This window comes from Hemiscyllium ocellatum, chromosome 6 (assembly GCF_020745735.1).
Source record: "Hemiscyllium ocellatum isolate sHemOce1 chromosome 6, sHemOce1.pat.X.cur, whole genome shotgun sequence".
Classification (NCBI taxonomy): Eukaryota; Metazoa; Chordata; class Chondrichthyes; order Orectolobiformes; family Hemiscylliidae; genus Hemiscyllium; species Hemiscyllium ocellatum.
Window position 1 is genome coordinate 2055294 of NC_083406.1, and position 22354 is coordinate 2077647.

Below are 22354 nucleotides of genomic sequence, written 5' to 3' on the forward strand. Positions count from 1 at the left end.
CTTCTGACTGCTCTTACAGATTTGCAAACTAAATGGTTAGTTTTAAGAGATGTGCAGGTCAGGTGGATTGGCTATGCTAAATTGCCCATTGTGCCCAGGGATGTGCAGACTTGGTGGATTAGCCATGGGAGGTGCAGGGTACAAGGGTAGGGTAAGGAATGGGATGCTGTTTGGAGGGTCGGTGTGGATTTGATGGGCCAAATGGCTTGCTTCCACATGTAAGGATTCTGTTCAATGAAATGATTGTCATAGACTCAGAGTTATATAGTATGGAGACAGAACCTTCCGTCTAGCTCCTCCATGCCAACCAAATATTATAAATTAATCTGATCCCATTTGCCAGCCCTTGTTTTATATCCCTCCTAAAGCCTTCCTATTTGTATACCCTCCTGATGCTTTTTAAATGCTGTAATTGTACCGGCCTCCTCCACTTCCTCTAGCAGCTCATTTCATACATGCACCACCTTCTGCATGAAAAAGTCTCCTCTTAGGTCCCTTTTAAATCTTTCTCTTCTCTCCCTAAACCTGTGTCCTCCAGTTCTGGACACACTCGTTCCAGGTAAAAGATCTTGTCTATTTATCCTATCCATGTCCCTCATAATTTTATAAACCTCTATAATTTTATAATCCTCAGCCTGTGTTCCAGGGAAAGCAACCCCAGCCTATTCAACCTCTCCCTATAGCTTAAACCCTCCAACCCTGACAATATCCTTGTAAATCTTTTCTGAACTCTTTCAAGTTTCACAACATCGTTCCTATAGGAGGAAGACCAGAATTGTGCACATTGGTTAGGCAACCTTTAGAATAATGTCCTGTACAGCTGCAACATGACCTCCCAATGCACATAAAACATGCTTTGACCAATAAAGGAAAGCATATCAAATGCTGCCTTTAATATCCTATCTACCTGCAACTCTACTTTCAAGGAACTATAAACCTGCAATCGAATGTCTTTTTGTTCAATAACACTCAGGACCTTAGCATTAAGTGTATAAGTCCTGTCCTGATTTGCCCTTCCAAAATGCAGCACCTCACATTTATCTAAATTAAAGTCCATCTGCCATTCCTCAGCGCATGCGATCAAGATCCCACTGTACACTGAGGTAACCTTTGCTGTCCACTGCACCTCCAATTTTGGTGTCATCTGACAGCTTGTGTTGGGTTAATGAGTGAGTTATTTGGTTCCACGTCATTGATAAAGCATTATTTAGTTCCAACTATAATGGTTGGTGAATGATCATTCATAGCTACATCTATATCTCTAAAGACTGATCATATAAGGTGATAGGCCTGGGCTGGAAGGCTCCGCTTAAATTGATGGAGTCAGCATCATAACATCTAGCATGCGTCTATCTCTTCTGCTAGATTACATTATTCCTCAGAATATATTCTTCCTTTACAATGTTTCATGTTTAAGAATCTAACACGCGGATATCCTTTGTTTTCAATTACTTTATTGTACAATTCATCGAGAAGGTGCTGTGTGTATGCTGTCTTGCTTCCTTAGCATCTTCCTTGTCACATCTACTTTAGCCTCTAAATTAGAAAAACAACAACAAACGATGTGTTTAATGGAGCTCTGGTGACATGGCAAAAGATCATGAGCAATGTTACTGTAGCGGTCTGCTGGGGTCTTTGCTGTTTGTAGAGTTGTACAGTACGGAAATACACCCTTTGGTCCAACAAGTCCATGCTGGCTGAAATATCAAACTGAATTGTTCCCATATCCCTCTTAGAGAAAGTGAAGACTCAGATACTGGAGATCAGAGTCAAGTGTGTGTTGCTGGGAAAGCACAACAGGTCAGGCAGCATCCGAGGAGTAGGAGAATCAAAGTTACAGCCGTACGCCCTTCATCAGGAATGCAGGGTTAATCAAAGAATTGTAACTGATCCCTGGGTCTCTGTCCTGCAACACTAGCCAAGGCCCTACTTTTAATTGTATAAGTCCTTCCCTTGTTTGCTTCACCAAAATGCAATATTTTGCATTTACCCAAATTAAATTCCATCTGCCATTCCTCAACCCAATGACCAATTCATTCGATCTCTTTGTAATCTTGGATAACTTTCACTGTTCACCTATTGGTATTTCTGACTTTTAATGAGCTAATAGTTTGACAAGCTAATCTCACAATGAAAAGATTATCATCAACTGTACTTCCAAGTCCGAACAACATTTATGAAAAATAAAGGATTTTGTATCAAAAAATTGGGGGAGTGTCAACTCTTAGACAAAATTATTACTGCAACATCTATGGTAAATGTGAGGTCAGGAGAATTAGGTTTAGGATTGAGTGGTAATGAATCAGAAACAGTTGCAAAATGTACAACATTCTTTTTGAGAGGGATGGAAGAATATGTGGAAAAAAAGCAACTTGAAATTGTTATGATCCTCATGTTCTACCCCATAAATTTCCAGATATCCTCTGTGTTCGCCACCTACAGTCAAACCCCACCCTATCTGTTCTGCAGAGACTGTTCCCTCTGCGACTCTCTCGTTAGGTCTACGCTCCCCAACAAACCAGTATCTACACCCGGCACCTTCCTATGCTGCAGCACAAGGTACAAAACCTGTGCCTGCACCTCCCCCTTCGCCTCCATCATTTCAAGGACCTAAAGGATTATTTCAAATCTGGCAGGGATTTTCTTGCGCATCCTCCCATCTCACTTGCTGCATCTATTGCTCTTGATGTGGTCTCCTCTGCATTGGGGAGACTGAGCACCAACTTTGGGAGTGGTTCAGGGAACATTTCTACTGTGCACACGTCAAACAACCCCACCACCCTGAGGCCAACCACTTCAACTATCCCTCCCACACCCAAAGGATGTGCATGTCCTGGGCTGCCTCCACTGCCAAATTGAAGCCACCTGCCAACTGGAGGAAGAACGCTTCATCTTCCACCTTGGGACCCTCCAGGACATGCACATCCTTTGGGTGTGGGAGGGATAGTTGAAGTGGTTGGCCTCAGGGTGGTGGGGTTGTTTGACGTGTGCACAGTAGAAATGTTCCCTGAAAGGACACAGAATCACAGTGGTGGAGGGGAGTGACTTTCACTGTATATACATGACTTGACAATGCCTAATCAGGTTGTAGGTATGAAATTCAAGTGTAAGGATTTCAAATGATAGGGAAATGGCAAACTATATTCAAATATATCTGCATGATATCAAGACTGTTATTCGTCACAAAGGACAATTATTTTGGGCAAACAGACCTGAGACTAAAGCTGAAAGTGTGTTGCTGGAAAAGCGCAGCAGGTCAGGCAGCATCCAAGGAACAGGAAATTTAATGTTTCGGGCATAAGCCCTCCTTGGATGCTGCCTGACCTGTTGCACTTTTCAGCAACACACTTTCAGCTCTGATCTCCAGAATCTGCAGACCTCACTTTCTCCTGAGAGACCAAAGGCAAATAAAGAAGACCTCCAGAATGTACAACATGATATGAGAATATTGGCCAATACCTCAGAGCAACAAAATGTGTGGGCATAATAAGTTAAATAAATAGATTTTGGGATCTGTAACCACGATGACAGAGACAACGAGATCTGAAGCGGTTGACAGTAAATTGTACATGTCTTGCTACAATGGCAGAACATTCTCTAGTACATAAAGTATGTCCATTGGAATTTAGTTCTTGATAATATCAGATTGGTAACAGACTTGTGTATTCAAATCAACTAAAATGAATCAACTGGATCAGCTAAATTTGATCATTCACTCCAGCCCAAAGCTATTAATCCTGTATAGGGTTGTGCTCAAGAGTCCTGTATCTTATGTCTAACAATCCAAATGAGGTTTATTTGATTGGCCAATGGGGGTGGGAGAGACATCACAACCTATGGTCAATAGCAATACAGACCTGTAAATTCCCAGGTCAAAATCCTATTGCCAGTTTGAATGATTTGCGTAGGTACGAAGATAGAATTGGCTAAAGTTAACTGGGAAAGCAGTTTAAACAAGAGGATGGTCATTGTGAATTGTCGCTTGATTTAAGTATGTCATCTGCTCAGGTTTATAAGCACCTGCTGTGGGTTGTCATGTGACTGAACAGCTGTTTTTGACCTGCACATATTTAGGCATGTCCCACAAGGTAGTGGAATCCAGCGTGCAGGATTTGCTCTTTTCCTTGCCCCTTGTTTCCTGTCCCCAGTGCCCCTTCTGCTCTACCTCATCATTCTGGCTTTTGGAGTGAAAGCATAATGGAAGTTAGTGGACAAGTTGTCACAATTATGAATGTTTGATAGCGAGTTTCACCACTTATCAATATCACTGCTGAATTTCAAAACAAGTCTGAGTGCCTTTGTAGCATTTTCTTTTGGTTTGCTCCTGGTGTGCTGACGATTTGAGCGTTGAGAAAGCAACCTGATGGGGAGACACATTTCAGCCAACTGGACAAGGTTTCCAGTCCATCGTAGTTGGCTTTGAGAGTTTTGTCTGTAGATCTTGATTATGGACAGGAGTATTTGTTTGATGGCATTCCCACTGAATCTGATGAATGTGCTGAAGGTATTGCTGGCAGAATTTCTCTCGCGTTCTTGTGCGTTTTTGATGCACAGTCCAAGTCTCACTGCAGTACAAGAATGTAGTGAGGACAACTGCTGTGTTCACTGGGTCATTTATTGACATGTGGAGGTCTTTATTTTTAAAAACCTGGTGTTGTGGTTTCGGAGGCTGAACTGGTTCACCAGGTCTGATATTAGTTCTTACCAACGATGGTCATTTGAGAGAGGTGGCTGCCAAAGTCTGCAGTGTGCTCAGCATGTTCCAGAGCCTCTCTTTCAATATATCTGAGAGGTGGAATATTTGACAGACTAGCTCTGGGTTGGTGAGCTTTGTTTTGGGAACATTCCAGATTAGTTGAGTCTCTTGTATGCTGAATTAGAGAGTTTGAGTGGCTTGCAAATTTGATGCAGCGTAGCCAATGATGTTTGCATACCATTGGTTCTTTTGGCAGTAGTCTGTTTTAGGTTAGACTGAGATTAGAGGTTTCCATTTTAGATATTCAAAAACACACATTGCTCATTCCAGTCATTGGATTTTATGTAGTATGGGTGCTACATCTCAACCCTTGTTTGACGTAGTCAGTTTCATATTTTCCAGGCAAGCAGTGGCAATCATAACATTGTCATAAATATTTCAGGATTATGGACAACCAAATATTTGGCAAGTAATCCATAGAATCTCATGATTTACTGAATCCAAGACTCCGGTTAAATGCAATGGCGTGTACCTGGTGGTGTTCTCCACACTTTTTTTGTTTGTACTTGTCAGGCAATGTCAGCGATTCCACTTTAAGGACTAAAGGCACATTGTCTTGAGTAGTATTTCCTTAGTCATTGGAAATAGCTGATTCAAGAAAATGCTATTCAGATATTTCCTGCTATGGAAAAGAAGAAAGCAGTTCAGTAGCTTGCACAGCATGATTTATCTCCTGTTATGACGTTTGTTACGGTTGTTGCATTTCTGAAGTCAGGGCAATGAGAAGATTAGATTAGATTACTTACAGTGTGGAAACAGGCCCTTCGGCCCAACAAGTCCACACCGACCCGCCGAAGCGCAACCCACCCATACCCCTACATTTACCCCTTACCTAACACTACGGGCAATTTAGCATGGCCAATTGACCTGACCCGCACATCTTTGGACTGTGGGAGGAAACCGGAGCACCCGGAGGAAACCCACGCAGACACTGGGAGAACGTGCAAACTCCACACAGTCAGTCGCCTAAGTCGGGAATTGAACTCAGGTCTCAGGCGCTGTGAGGCAGCGTGAGAAGGAAGCGTTATTTATCCTCCAAAATCTGGACAAATGTGCATGGACTTTGGTGAGTGAAAACCCACCAATTTCAAACTGGTATACCATCTGGCTACAAGTTCTGGTGATTTTCAACATTTAAATTGGTTGTTGCTGCTCTTGCATTAACGGTTCACCTAGATAAGGTGTCTCTGAATAGCCTGAAAAATATTATGATTTCAGTTATTGTTGGAAAATATTCTTTGTTGTTGATGGATGGCATTGTCACCCTTGAGAGAAACCATCCTACAGGTGAAGAGGCCTATGTGGCTTTTTCTTTCTTTGACTACAAAGATAGTAATCTCACAGAGTGTTGTTCCCTGGCCGGAGAATATTTGACAACCAATATTGGTCCATATTTTCTCACTGTTTTCCATTTGGACTGTTCAGTACAGAATCTACTGTTCAAAGCCATCTCTGTACTCCTAACAGAATTTTGTACTTCTGTCACCTAATGTTCTTATTCTTGACTAGGGCCTCAGGAATTAACACTCCTGTTACCAGAACCAATTCTCAATCACCATAGGACGTGGCAAGTGGACCCTGTTGGAATCTTGAGCATGACTCTTTCAGGTTCAGACCTTTTGTGTGCTATAGTTGTCTAGGAGACCTAGATGGGTTGGTGGTCAGGTTTTAGTCATGTGATGAGGAAGAACACTTTTTGTTGTCGCAACCACTTTCTGCCTTCTCAGTTGGTGAGATGTGACTCTCTCGTCACCTAAACTACTAGACCACACTTTGGCACCTCCTATTCACCTCTTGGATGGCTGTACCAGGAATAAGGAGCTCCTGACAGCATTGTTCAAGGGATTTCTAGAGCAGATAAGCTTTTCCATCATATCACAATGGTGTGGTGCTATTTGTTACAGACATTGCTGCAGAGATGCATCGCTTGTGTTATTTCAAAATTCCCTCGATTCTAGGAGTTTCCTTTGAGGGTGGTTAATTCTTTAACAATGAGCAGTGGAGGTTAGGCATAGAGTATATTCACAGCTGAGTCAGACAAATTTATGATCTACAAGGTAGTCTGCAGTAATGGGTTGCCTAGAGAAAAGTGGAGTTGAGATGCAGTCTGATCAGACTGGATTATTGAATGGTGAAGCATGTGCGAGGGACTGAGTGATCTTTTATGTATGTTTTAAAGCACCATCAGGGCAGTTGGTCTTATTGATTACAGGCCTTTTGAACACAGCCTCGTAATGACCGCAAAAGGAATGTACAAGACAATCAAATGCAATTTTGGTCGATCTATCCTGTCCCTGTGTCATCATTTAGTGTCATAGAGATGTACAACCAGAGGACACAGCTTAAAAATACGGGGTAGACCATTTAGGATAGATCTGAGGAGAAACTTCTTCACCCAGAGAGTGGTGGCTGTGTGGAATGCTCTGCCCCAGAGGGCAGTGGAGGCCCAGTCTCTGGATTGATTTAAGAAAGAGTTGGATAGAGCTCTCAAGGATAGTGGAATCAAGGGTTATGGAGATAAGGCAGGAACAGGATACTGATTAGGAATGATCAGCCATGATCATATTGAATGGTGGTGCAGGCTCGAAGGGCAGAATGGCCTACTCCTGCACCTATTGTCTATAACACAAACATATCCTTCAGTCCAACTCATCCATGTCAACCAGATGTCCTAAACTAATTTAATCCCATTTTCTAGCACTTAGCCCATATTCCTCTAAACCTTTCCTATTCATATACCCATCCATATGTCTTTTAAATATTATAATTGTACCAGCCGCCTCCGCTTCCTCTGGCAGCTCATTCTATACTGGCAACATCTTTGTAAACCTTTTCTGAACTCTTAAGTTTCACAACATCCTTCCAATAAGAGGGAGACCAGAATTGCACAAACTATTCCAAAAGTGTCCTAATCAATGTCCTTTACAGCTGCAACGTGAACATGACCTCCCAACTCCTGTATTCGATACTCTGACCAATAAAGGAGAGTATGCCAAATGCCGCCTTCACTATCCTATTTACCTGTGACTCCATGCTCAAGGAACTATGAACCTGCAATTCAAGGTCTCTTAGGTCAGCAACACTCCCCAGGACCTTAATGTTAAGTGTATAAGCCCTGCCCTGATTTTCCTTTCCAAAAGGCAGCACCTCACATTATCTAAATTAAATGCCATCTGCCACTCCTCAGTCCATTGGCCAATCTGATCAAGATCTGAGGGAACCCCCTCCTCCAATTTTGGTGTCATCTGCAAACTTACTAACAATTCTCCTATGTCTGTCCAAATCACTTATATAAATGATGAAAAGCAGTGGACCAAGCACTGATCCTTGTGGCACACCTTTGATCACAGGCTTCCAGTCTGAAAGACAACCCTTCACCGCCACCCTCTGTCTTTGACCTTCAAGCCAGTTCAGTATCCAGATGGTTAGTTCTCCCAGTGTTCCTTGTGATCTAATCTTGCTAACCAGTCTACCATGAGGACCTGTGTTGAATGTCTTAGTGAAATCCATGTTGATCATGTCCACTACTCTGCCCTCATTAATCCTCTTCATTGTTACTTCAAAAAAACGCAATCAAGATTGAGATAGGATTTCCAACATGCAAAGCCACGTTGACTATCCTTAATCAGTCCTTGCCTTTCCAAATACATGTAAATCCTGTCCCTCAGGATTCCCTCCAACAACTTGCCCGCCATCAAAGTCAGGCTTGCTGGTCTACAGTTCCTGGCCTTTCCTTCCCTTCTTTCTTAAATAGTGGCACCACGTCAGCCAACCTTCAGTCTTCTGATACCACACCTGTGACTATTGAGGTACAAATATTTCAGCAGGGAGCCTGGCAATCGTTTCCCTTGCTTCATCAGTTCTAGGGTACACCTGATCAAGTTCTGGGGATTTATCTACCTTTATGCATTTAAAGACATCCAGACACCTCTGTGTAATATGGACATCTTTCAAGATGTCACCATCTACTTCCCCACAATCTTTATCTTCCATGTCCTCCTCCACAGTAAACTGATGCAAAATACTGCCCCATCTCCTGTGGTTCCACACACACTGGCTGCCTTGTTCCCTAGTTACTCTTTTGTCCTTAATGTATTTATAGAATCCTTTTGGATTCTCCTTATCCCTATTTTCCAAAGTTATCTCATGTCCTCTTTCTGCCCTCCTGATTTCCCTCTAAAGTATACTTCTACCATCTTTATACTCTTCTCAGAATTCACTTGATCTCTGCTGTGTATACCTGACACATGCTTCCTTTTTCTTGACCAAAACCACAATTTCTCTAGTCATTCAGTATTCCCTACACCTATCAACGTTGCCTTTCACCGTAACAGGTGCATACTGTCACTGGACTCTGGTTACTCCATTTTGGAAGGCTTCCCATTTTCCAGCCGTCCCTTTTTACCTGTGAGCATCTGCCTCCAGTCAACTTTAGAAAGTTCTTGCCTAATACTGTTAAAATTGGCCCTCCTCCAATTAAGAAGTGTAACTTTTAGATCTGGTCTATCCTTTTCCGTCACTATTTTAAAACTAATAGAACTATGGTCACTGGCCCCAAAGTGCTCCCCCACTGACTCCTCAGCCACCTGCCCTGCTTTATTTCCCAAGAGTAGGTCAAGTTTTGCATCTTCTCCAGTAGATGCATTCCCATACTGAATCAGAAAATTTTCTTGTAATCTATCTAAACCCTTAACACCATGGCAGTCCCAGACTGTTTGGAAAGTTAAAATCCCCTACCACAACCACCTCTTATTCTGACAGATAACTAAGATCTCCTTACAAATGTATCTCATTTTCCTGCTGACTATTGTGAAGGGGAGGAATCTGTATTACAATCCCAATAACATGATCATCCCTTTCTTATTTCTTACTTGCACCCAAATAATTCTCTAGACATATTCCCAGGGATATCTGCCCGAAGTACAGCCATAATGTTATCCCTCATCAAAACGTCACTCCCCCAGTCCTACCTTGTTCTCTGCTTTGCTTTGTTCCTGCCTGCCCTGACTATTTGACTTGCTACTTTTCCCAACCGTACCAGTTTCAGACTGATCTCTTACCTCACCATCCCCCTGGGTCCCCCCTCCCCCAGTGTTTTTTGTTTGAGGAATATGGTGCCACCAGCAAGGTCAACATTTGTTGCCCATCCCTAATTGTCGTGGAACTTGGCTGTTTGGCCATTTCAAAAGGTAATGAGGAATCAACCGTATTGCTGTGGATCTGAAGTCACATGTAGGCCAGACTAGGTAAGGATTGTGGATTTCCTTCCCTAAAGGACACTAGGGAGCCTGATTCTGTGTTTTACAATAGTTAAGTGATTACATTGTTTTTAGCTTAAAAATATAGAAATGAAAGTTAATTTGAATACCACCATCTGCCATTATGGGGTTAATTTGTTTACCCAGATTACCCTGGGCATCGGAATTACTATTCCAGTCACGTTACCACTGCTTCCCCACCACGTTGAAGTCAAATAGGCACATTTCTATTTGATTAGATACCTTAGCAACTTTGGCAGTCCAGTTTTAACTTCCAAAACTATTTTCAGCTCTCAATGCCCAATACGTCGATTGTTGAAATAATATTTTAATCAGTAAACATCGACCAAAGGTTAGTTACAATGTTAAATGCACAGTAACCTCCATGAGTCACAACGGCTGTGTCATAGAAAAATAAAAATTTGGGAATGAGTTAACATAGTCAAGTCAGTCTAATAGCCTCAGTAGAAATGCCAGGCAAGTGCAATTGTGGCTTTCTCTGTAGGCTGAAGAGGGAAAGTTAATTGGTCGTGTTCACACTGCATGTTAAACTTCAATCAATTCTTCTCAACTGACATTTGAGTGTAGAAGCAGCCCACTCAGTTCCTCATGCAGTTCCTTATTCTGCCTTTTAATTTGATCATTGTTCAATGCTCTCATTATTCTAGATGTGACCATGTATGGCAATTTGTTTTTAAGAGCCACAGTTTTTTTCATATTTGTTCACAGCATGTGGATACTGCTGGCTGGGGCAGCACTTGGTCCCATTCTAGAGGGCATTTAAAAGTCGACCACATTGTTTAATAATTGGTTTTGCACCATTAAAGTCCAGTTTCAAGTCAGAAGAGACACTGACCTAAAAGTTTTCAATAAATTCATTTGAGTATACTCCTAGTTCATCATCAACATTCTACAAACTTAAGGCCATTCAAAACTACCCCCATCTTCACTTGGGGGGAACAGTACGTCCTCCATTACTATGTGCTCACTGACCTACATTGGTTTCCAATCAAGTAATTTCTTGACCTTTAAAATTCCCATTTCATTTTGAAATCTCTACTTGGCTAAGTCCTTCCTGATGTCTGAAGATCTCCAAACCAACACTTCTTCAAACTTGAACTTCTCTCATTCTGGCCGCTGAAACATTCACCACTGCTAACTGTACCTAATGGTATTTCTCCCCTGGTTTTTTTTTTGGCTAACTTCCCTAAATCTCCATGTGTCATCACTTTTCTTCCTTCAAGGCACTCCATAAATTATCTCTTTGACCAAGCATCGCTCACCTAATTTAATATTTTCTCATGCAGTTCAATGCTGTACTTTGTTTTACTTTACTGAACTTTGGGATGTTTTATTAAGTTAATGCTGTGATATAATTTTTTTGTAGCTGCTGGCCCAATTACAGCAGTAATTTAAAATATGGCATTTGTAGATCTTTACTAATTAAAATGTTTGAAGTGATTGGGAGCTAAGGTGGGTGGAGGGTTAGATTTAGGATACAGATCAGTCATTTGAAAAGTTTATTCTTATTTCACTAAAACCTTTCTATTGTCTTATTGATGTTTTTCTTTTATTTTCTGGCCACTCTGTCTACTGCCTAGAAAACCAGATGTAATTGTACAAAAATAGTTATTAAGCTGTGCATCAAAGTGAACTTGTTTGAACCAGAATCTCACCAATATGTTAACCTATACATTTCCCAGTGTCAAATATTTGTCTTGGGGTGTGATGCTTTCTGTTCTTTGCAGAATTATGCAAGTCTGACAATAGCTCTTTGAGAAGCTCCTGGGTTTGTAATGAACCTGAATCTGGTTTCAATCTATAATTTGGACTTCACACATTCCACTGTGCAACATATTGTGCATTGAGTAAGTTCTTGTAATGTCTTGTGCAGTTTGGTCATTTTGTATCGGAGGTAAAAATTCTGAGATGAGTAAAACATTGCAATACATCTAAATGGCTTTTCAGAGATTGGGATAAAATGAACCTTGCTGTGATGAAGAACTTTGGCTGTTTTTTAAAAGTAGACTTATTTAATGGTGTTGCTTCAGGACTTTGATTACCACAGTGGCATCCTTTGTTATATAGGCTTAAGCTTTAGAACATAGAACATAGAAGGATACAGCGCAGTACAGGCCCTTCGGCCCTCGATGTTGCGCCGACCGAATCCTACCTAACCTATACTAGCCCAATAACTTCCAAATGCCTATCCAATGCCCGCTTAAATGACCATAAAGAAGGAGAGTTCACCACTGATACGGGCAGGGCATTCCATGAACTCACAACCCGCTGTGTGAAGAATCTACCCCTAACGTCTGTCCTATACCTACCACCCCTTAATTTAAAGCTATGTCCCCTAGTAACACCTGACTCCATTAGCGGTAAAAGGTTCTTAGTATCTACCCTATCTAAACCCCTAATCATCTTATACACTTCTATCAGATCTCCCCTAAACCTTCTCCTCCAATGAGAACAGCCCCAAGTGCCTCAGCCTTTCCTCATAAGATTTTCCTACCATTCCAGGCAACATCCTGGTAAACCTCCTCTGCACTCGTTCTAAAGCTTCCACATCCTTCCTATAGTATGGCGACCAAAACTGCACACAATACTCCAGATGAGGCCTCACCAGAGTCTTATACAACTGCAACATGACCTCAGGACTCCGGAACTCAATTCCTCTGCCAATAAAGCCCAGTACACCATATGCCTTCCTCGCAGCACTATTTACCTGGGTGGCAACTTTCAGAGATCTGTGTACATGGACACCAAGATCCCTTTGTAAGGCTTGACAATGATTATTTTGTGTTACATTGATGAGATACTCCAAAATAATCACCCTGTCACAAAATGATGGGAAGCTATATGAATGGAGGCAAACAAAAGGAGTAATGCTGTAGGTGAAGCAGCCAGTGGTTATTTGGGTGGTTTATATGATCCTACAGAGCTGGAGATAATGGCCGTTCAATCATCATTTTGCGATGGAACAGTTGGGAGCTGTAACTAACTAATGATGAGATCTGAACTATTTCAATTACAAGGAATAAGATATGTATTTTTGAGAGTAGATTCTGGTAGAGTTAACTCCCTAAAAAGACTTGTCTTGTTGCAGCTCTGATGGCTTGGACACAATGTCTGGTTCTCTTGTAGGTCAGACATGTCATATTTTCTGGCTGGAATGTGTTACTGGAATGTTCTGACTGCAGAACAATTCGTAATCTTTATAATGATTGCATTAAATTATACATTTAAAGCAGGCCATAACGTTCATACAGGATGCTGGAAAAAACATACTGCTTTCAAAGACCTGTTTTTTGTTTGCAGTACTGGGATGGGACAACATCTGCTTGTAAAACTGAATTCAAAAGAGAAAGGGGGTGAGGCCATGCATGGTTTTCAAGAATGAGAAAATCAAGTTGATTTGTGTACCATTTGTCACTGGAATCAACAGCAATGGATGTTGAATCCTTATGTTGAATGAGCTATCTGCACAATCTGTCATGGTGAGGGTAGACCTTTGCCACCATTTACCTCTCTTTTATTAGAAAGCCAGCTTGGTCTGGTGTGGTGGAGGAAAACCATAATATGATATAACAAGAGTTTCTTGTCTTAAAAAATATATAATTTACTGAAACAAAAGAAAATGCTGGAGGAACTCATCGGTCTGGCAGCATTTGTGAGAGAAAGTAAAGCTAACATTTCGCATCTGGTGATGATTCTTCAATTCTGATGGAGAGTCACTGGATTCAATGTTAACTCTGCTTTCTCTCTGCAGACGCTGCCAGACCTGATGAACTACCCCAGCAATTTCTATTTTGTCAGATCTCCAGCATCCACGGTTCTTGGTTTTATATTAATATAGTTTATTGCATGATCGCAATCAGGTACAAGTTACATTGATGTGATGCATATTGGTAGGAAGATTGAGGCAGATCTGGGTGGTGAACTCCATTAAGAATCAGAGTGGTTTTCCCACCTGAGACCACACAATGACATCAAACCATATGATGTACAGCACAGTTAAGAATTAGTGCTCTGCCCTCAAGCTGAAAACCATGCAGATCATTTTTTTTCCCCACAAACTTTCTTCTCTCCTTAAAATTTATATATCCATCTATATATTTACATTTATCACAACCCCATCTTCGCAGAAGTCTCGGACTTTACAAACTTTAGCCTGGTTGTTTTGGTTCTTTCAGGCTAGATTTTCTTCCAACTTGAAGGAGTGGTAAGGTTTTGACATGAGGACTGTTGACCTCAATTCAGTTCTGAAAGTGTAAGGCTGTGAAGTCTCTTCATACTGAAGAACCATTTATTTCTTCATGGCCTTCAGGGAAGAAGTCTTCCCTGCTGAAACAACAACTTTATTTCCTTGTTTGGAAGGCTGTTCATCTCATGAATCTCCCAAGTAGAGAATGACTGCCTTATTGAAACAGGCAATTTTTCAGTTTGCCAGAATCTTGACTTTTGATTCTGGCAGTGTTGTCTTGTCTGTAACCTGACTCTGACTTAACCTGGTAGTTTTGCTTTGGTCATGCCCAGAATCACTGAATCTCTTCGATCTGTTCAGGGTGATTTTTATTCTCAATTTACTGATAAATTTGTGATAAACCTTAGACTCTACTTCAGCTTGTTGATTAGGTCTGATGCTGGCATTTGCACCTGCAGTTGCTTCATTGATGAAAACAATGTTCACCTCTTGAAATGTTCTACCTGAGGATTGCTGTTTGTTTGATGTGAAATCTGTCACTGATTCTGATGATCCTTCTATGGGGGATAGAGAAAGGAAATGTTCCATTTGAACTTGTGCTTTTCAATCATCTGATGTCTGGTGCACATCTGCAGTGACTGTTTATTCACTAGGTTCTGTTCTGTAGTCTGAACAGCTACAGTTAAAGATTTGATCAATGAGCGCAAGTGAATTGTATTACTCTTTTTCTCTTCAGTTGCATCACCGAACAAACTTTCTATGTTATTAGAGACCATATTTGTTTATTCTTCTGGATCTATGAACTTGGACTGATATGTAGCTGAAATATCAGTAGAAGTTTAAGATTTGGGGAAAAATTGAGAGTTGAAAATTTTTAGATTTACCTGACAATATTGTTTTTCACAACGATGAAAGAGCTCATTTGAGATAGATGTTGAGATCAGGGAATTCTGTTGGTTGACTGCCTCTGGTTGAGCTGAAGTTTAATACAAAGCTATGAGTACAAGGGCAGCAGAAACATTCAAGCTCTGTGGACTGAAAACATCCATCTTTTTCTCCTCTCCCGCCATGTGGGGAGACATTATAAGATAGAGCGCAGTCAGAAATGCAAGCAGTTTCTGACATTGTTGAGTTCAATATTGAGACCTTGAAATTAATAAAGTGCCTAAGCAGAAATGTGTTCCTCTAGCATACATTTCGCTTCGTTTTTGGATAGACGGTCTGGGTGTGTGTATGTGTACATGCGTAGGTAGGGGAGTGGGAGATAGTGATGAGAAGAAAGGAAGTCATGTCAGAGGCAGCTCAGTGGAAATGCCCTCATCGGGACCAATGTGCAGGGACAAAAACTGGGAGACTGGAATGGAATCCTTGCAGCAAGCAGTGTATGAGGAGGTGAAGTTGATGTAACTGTGGAAGTTAATGGGCTTCAGTGGAAAATTGCAGCAGGCAGAGGGCAGAAATGTTAGCCTGAGAGCTAGGGATTTTATTGAAATGCAAGTGACTGGAAGGTGCAATATTTATTATAATTATATATCTTTCAAGAATCAACAGTCTGTTTAATTTCAGGTCCGAAGATGTATGCCCATTCATTTGGTTACTTCCATAACCATTATTGTGTCTTAGAATTGCATAATAATCAATTCAAAATTCCAAGTAATTCTCAAAATTTTGTCTTCTATTTGCAAAAAAACTAGTTTAAACCATCTTAGATTATGTGCTCTGTTATAACTCAAATGACCTAATAATTTCATTATACACAATTGATGGCAGTCAACAAAATAAAAGTAGCTAAACTGCTGGATTAGCAACTTGCATCAATTTATTTTATCAATTTCAATAATGTCCTGATTTAAACAGAAGCTACAGCAAAGTTTCAACATGTTACTTCAAACCAACTTGGCACCTTAAAAATGAGAAATGTTAGCAAAGTTCTGCATTGCCCACAATTGACCACAATATTCCAGCTGGGTTGTCGTCAATGCTTCATTAGGATTTAGCATGACTGCGTACCTTTTATACCCTCATTACCACCTTTATTTGAATAAAGCCGAGTCATTTTGTTAAATGTCTTTCACTAATTGCCCTGCCAGTATCCAAACTGTGTGTGTGCACTCTTTAGGTTTCTCTGTCCCTGTACTCCCTTTAAAATTGTAGAACTTTATAAATAAAAAAAAAACAAAAGAACTGCTGATGTTGGAAATCAGAAACGAAATCAGGAACTGCTGGTAAACCTCAGCAGGTCTGGCAGAATCTGTGGAGAGAAAGAAGAGTTAACATTTCTGCCTCTGCTCATTCCAAAAACTATTGACATTAGGCTTGTCCATGTCACATTTTCACATGTTTCTACCTATTTCACTGAAATCTTTCTGTCCTCCTGAAGTTAGTTCCTTTTTTTTTCTCTCTTTCGTAATTTCAGAATGTACTGTTGTCTGCAAACTTTAAAATTATGCCTTTTGTCTCTATGTCCAGGCCATTACTACATATCAAAGAGGGCAGTGGCTGTCATGTCAGTGCTTTGAGTAACACCACTGGTCTGAGGAAAAACAACCCACTAAGAATCATACAGCATGAAAACAGCCTTTTGGGTCCAACTTGTACACACTGACCACATATCCCAATCTGATCTAGTCCATTTGCCAGCACTTGGCCCATATCCCTCTAAACCCTACCTATTCATGTACTCATCCAGATGCCTTTTTAAATGTTGTAATTGTACCAGCCTCGACCATTTCCTCTGGCAGCTCATTCCATACATTTACCACCCTCCACATGAAAATGCCATTTCAATCTTTATTAAATCTTTTCCCCCTCGCCTTAATCCTGTGTCTCTAATTTTGGAAACCAACCCCCCCGTCCCCCCCCCAAAAAAAATGACCGTGGCTATTCGCCCTATCCATGCCCTTCATGATTTTATAAGTCTCTAAGGTCACACCTCAGTCTCTGATGCTTCAGTGAAAAAAGTCTCAGCCTATTTCGCCTCTCCCTACAACCCAAAACCTTGAAACCTGGCAACATACTTGTTTTTTTTTGCACCTTCTCAAGTTGAACAACCTCCTTTCTTTCAAAGAAAGGACAACCTGAATTGCGCACACTATTCTAAAAGTAGCCTCCCCAATGTCAATCTCAGCATGCTGTCCTTTACACATGTTGCATTCATACAATCCTTTGATCAAATTTGCTAACCCATCTCTGCAATGATATATGTGAATGTATGTATTAACCATATTACTCTTAAGCTTATTTGCCTTTCACTCATTGTCTTTGTATATTACCACTTCGAAATTGAATTGTTGAGACTAATTTTTCAGGAAAAATTAAAGGGTTAACATACACATGTAGAATATTTTCATGAGTGATAATTTAAGCTTAATTTGGACCTCCAAATGAAACACAATCTTAAAATCCAAAAAATGAATGTCAGTACATCATTGAATTCAGGGAGTTATAAATTTGCTTTCAGCAGTCAATATTTTCTTTGTCTGTTGGCATCCATTGTGTTTTTTGTTTTGAGTAGCCATTGGAGAGCAAAATAAAAATCAACAGTCAGCAGAAATGACACACATTCTATATGATCCATGAAATCTATGAGCAATGTCCTCACACACATTCTTCAGTACTGGTGTTCCAGTTCCACATTTCAACTTTGATTGTGTAGTCTGTATGACCACGCTTGTTAATTGATTGTAGCAACTTTATTTGGATCGGAAAATAAAATCAAATATGATCAACATTTTGAATTCCAGAAAGGAGAAAATATTTAGAATAAATATTTCTAAAAGCTTTTTATATTTGATGTATTGTCACACATACCTAAGTACAACGAAAAGCCTTGTTTATGAGCAGTGCAGGCAGATCATTAGATGTACAAATTATAGGGTGAAAAAAAACTAGATAGAGCCATACAAGTTGCATTACACAGGGCGTGTGCTAGGCAAGATCAGCATTATTTGAGGCTCGAGAGTCCATTCATCAGTCTAATAATGGCAAGGAAGAAGTTGTTTTTGAATCGGCGTGTGTGTGTGTGTGTGTGTGTGTCCAAGCTTCTGTATCTTCTGCCTGTTGGAAGAGGTTGTAGGAGAGCATTGCCGGGGTGGGACGGGTCTTTGATGTTAGCAGCCTTCCCATGGCAACAAGCCATGTAAATGGAGTCCATGGATGGAAGGTTGGCATCTGTAATGGTCTGGTCTGTGCGCATAACCTTTTTCATTATGTTCCTTTTGATTGTGTATTTTTATAGTCAGAAATGTACAACACGGAAACAGATCCTTTGGTCCAACACATTCATGCCAACCAGATATTCTAAATGAATCCAGTCCCATTTGCCAACACTTCGCCCATATCCCTCTAACCCCTTCCTGTTCTGTAGTTTCTTCCATCCTAGGCAGAGCAATTCTGATTCTCTATCAGGCTGTGGCCTGTTGACACAAAGCTGAAATGTCCTGTAAAAATAATTGAAAAGTTTATCTTCACTATGTAGCATTTATTTATAAAGATAATAGGCTATCCATTTCTAAAATAAAACCAGAAAGTAATGGAAATATTCTGATCAAGCAACACTTGTGCAGAGAGAAACAGAATTAAGAGTTCTGGTTGATGGCTTCTTTCTGTTGAAACTGGAAGCTATTAGGAAGTGGGAGGCCAGAAGGAAAAGGTAAGTTCTGAGATTATGGGAAGGCTAGAGAGAATGAATGTCAAAAAGAGATGGAAACGGAGCAATTAGAGAAACAGAAGAATGATTTGAAGGGCTAAATGGGAAAAGCGGGATTGTTACCAACAATGGTTGTCAGTTTAAAGAAAGGAGTGGATTTGATCTGAAATCTGCAAAACTGACAAAAACTTCTTTGTGTATCAAAACAAAGAGAGGTTAAACTAACATAAACCACTTAGAGAATAAACCTGAGAAGATAGTTATAGGGAACAAGAAAATGGCAGAGAAGTTAAACAGATATTTTGCATCCATCTTTGCAGTGGAAGAGGCTTCAAACATCCCAGCATTACTGAAAAATATGGAGGGAGGGAAGCTGGAGAAGGAACTAGGTACTTTCTCCTTCATTGAAAAAGTAGTATTATACAAACTAATGGGGCTAAAGACAGTTAAGTCCCCTGGCCCTGATGGCTTGCATTCTTGGATGCTAAAAGAAGCAGCTACAGAGATAGTGGATGCATTGGTTATAATTTTGCAAACATTCTTAGATTCCAGAGAGTAAAATCTGCCAATATAACAGCCCTATTCATAAAGGGAAGGAGGCAAAAAGCGGTAACTGCAGGCCAATTTAACATCCATTCTTGGAAATGAATTGGATTCAAGTATTAAGAAATAACTGAACAACTGGAAAATCCATAATTTAATCAAGTAGAGTCAGTATGGCTCATGAAACAGAGATCATGTTTGATTAATTTATTTGCTCTTTTCAGAAGCCAGGTGGATAGAAGGGAGCTAGTAAATGTGTTGTCTGAATTCCAGAACATATTCAACAACGGACCTCTCAAAGGTTTAAGTCATAAGATAACAGCTAGAAAATCTGAGAATACCAAGCAACTTTAAAAAGGGAAGTGTTGATTGGTTGGATAATAGTTGGCATGTGGATGCGGCAGGACAGTTATTCGTAGTTGTGACACCAGGTTAACAACAATGATTAGTCAGGGCATTGCCATGGGTTTACAGCAGAACATTGCCTTAGTGAATATATTGTATCTCCAGCCAAGTACAAATGAATTGCATGAGGAGTCCAACTGACAGCCTGGCACTACAATCAGTTCCAATGGTATTTTCATGCCAATAATGGTTTAATCAAATATACCATCTTGTGCTGTATAATTTTTAGTTCCTTTCTAAAGTTTTGCTTTTGCATTGCAGTACTGGGGAGTGCAGAATAAAATACTGTGGGTTATTCATGTATCTGATTTGGAAATGCAATGGGGAATTTTGAATTAAAATTATATGGGGTTATCATACCTAGAGTTGCAAGGAGCTGGATTAATTATTACCTTGTGCAATTTAATGTAAGAAATAGGGTACAAGAGCATTTCTGAACCTGCTGAAAGTTTGTGAAAATACAATGTGTGAAATATGATATAAAAATACAATGAAAAAATTCAGGCTGATTAATCCAACTTCACTCCAGCTTAGCTTTTCTCATTTTAAGAAATAAGTGCAGAGGTGATTGCTGCAGCTGGACAGTCTCTTGAACTGAATAGAAACTGGCAGTTTCTATTGAGCAGTTTCTGAAACCAGACTTCAGATCAAAAAGAGAATGCTGTCTTGGACAGAGAAACTATATATTAATGTTGCATATCTGTTTGGGAGATAGATAGTTGGCTGTTTGGTTTATGTTTTACCAGGCTGATCTAAAAGCAGACATCCAAAGTCTAACAAGTACAGATTTATTTCATTTAAAAAAAAAACAATCACAAGAAAAGCAAACAAATACCTGCAACATAAAGTAGGTTAGTTAGTATCCTAAAGTTAGTAGTAGGTGAAATGCCTTCAGTTATAATGGCAAAAACAAAACTAATCCTGTTGGTTATATACTTATTAATATGTTGTAAGGACTATGCTGTAAAGCTTCTGACATCTAGTTTTGAGCTTCTGTTTTCTTAAAGCACTTGGTTTAGAATTATGTTCCTACATGGTGTCTATGAAATGCTGTTAATGTATCTAAGCTTTATTGTATTATACCTCTCCTCAATAATAAATTCAGAAGTATAATGGATCCTTGACAGTTGACAGGCATGTTGATAACACTCTTGATCAGTATTTATACAAGTCAAATGATTTGACATCAAATTTTATTTTGTCAAAGATATAACATCTTTACTGGCTTGCCACCCACAATAAGTTCATTAATGATCAGGGCCAGGACATAACTGAGTCCTTTGTTGTGGCAGTGAATTGATTAGTGCAGGAATGTATGGGTACTTTTGAATATAGGCTGGAATATTGAAACCCAGATCTTCAGGGTTCAGAAGAGACTGATCAGTTGCTGTCAGGACTGGAGGATTTGTGTTACAGGGAGAAGCTGAGTGGCTGGGAGTTAAATTACTTGCATGTATGACATTGAGGAATGACTTTGTAGAGGTTTATAAAATCAGGAGGGAAATTGATAAGGTGAATAGCAAAGGTATTCTCACTAGGTGGGGGAATTCAAAACTGGGGGGCATGTTTTTAAGGTGAGGAGAAAAATTTAAAAGGGACCCGAGGGATAACTTTTTCACACACAGGATGGTTTGTATGTGGAATGAACTGCCAAAGGTGGTAGGTGCAGGTACAGCTACAACATCCACAAGATATTTGGAAACGTATGTCCGTAGGAAAGGTTCGGAGGGATATGGGCCAAAAGCAGGCAAGTGGGACTAGTTTAGAACTTTGGTCAGCATGGACGAGGTGGACTAAGGGGTTTATTTCTATGCTGTGTGACTCAGACATTCAGGGATGCTTGAACTACTAAGTTGTTTGCAGTCCAATTTTTCCTCCCCAAATTTTCTGGCATTTCTGGAAAATACCTATATGTTTAGTTCAAATTGTAAACTGCTGATCTATAAGCTTCTCCAGGGTTTCTCATATCATATTCTAGGTTATATTTGGGATTTTATCATTGTGGTTTTAATAAGACTTGAACTGAACTTTTATTTAATTATTTGTGTCTCTTATTTTTGACAACAGCAGTGGACCAACAAAGATTGACTCAAAGTGCTCCTGTCAAGACACCTCCATCCATAGGTTCTCATAGTCCACATAGTCCGCAAGGAGGAGCAATGTCAGGCTCCAATACACAGCAACAGATGAGACTGCAGCAACTCCAGTTTGAGAAAGAGAGACTTCGACTGAAGCATCAAGAGCTCCTACGACAGGTGAGTTTCTGAACTGAAACTGGAGTAAATTGTAACCATGAAACTGTAGCTATTGACTTGTAAGGAGCGCTAATGAGTTTAACAATGATGCACATGACACTATGGTACATAATTATATTTTAACTGGTCCCCACCTTCTGTAAGTGCAAATATTTTGGCAGAATCAGGGTAACATACTGAAAGTACATGTTGCATGTTTAATAAAAACCATAATACCTTTCCATCCAATGCAGGATTTGCAGAGGGCAAAGTTTTATCTTAATCCTTCATCTTCTCTGGTTA

The 22354-nt window shown here is 40.1% G+C and overlaps 1 protein-coding gene across 2 annotated transcripts in view; it reads left to right on the forward strand.

The window, feature by feature from the left end:
• The window catches only part of yap1 (Yes1 associated transcriptional regulator), a 138273-nt gene that overhangs the window by 107139 nt on the left and 8780 nt on the right, over nt 1-22354 (forward strand). For both annotated transcript variants that reach the window (XM_060825776.1, XM_060825775.1), the window contains one exon: nt 21885-22072. In XM_060825776.1, the coding sequence (XP_060681759.1) occupies nt 21885-22072 (188 nt within the window). The remainder of the gene's footprint in view (nt 1-21884; nt 22073-22354) is intronic.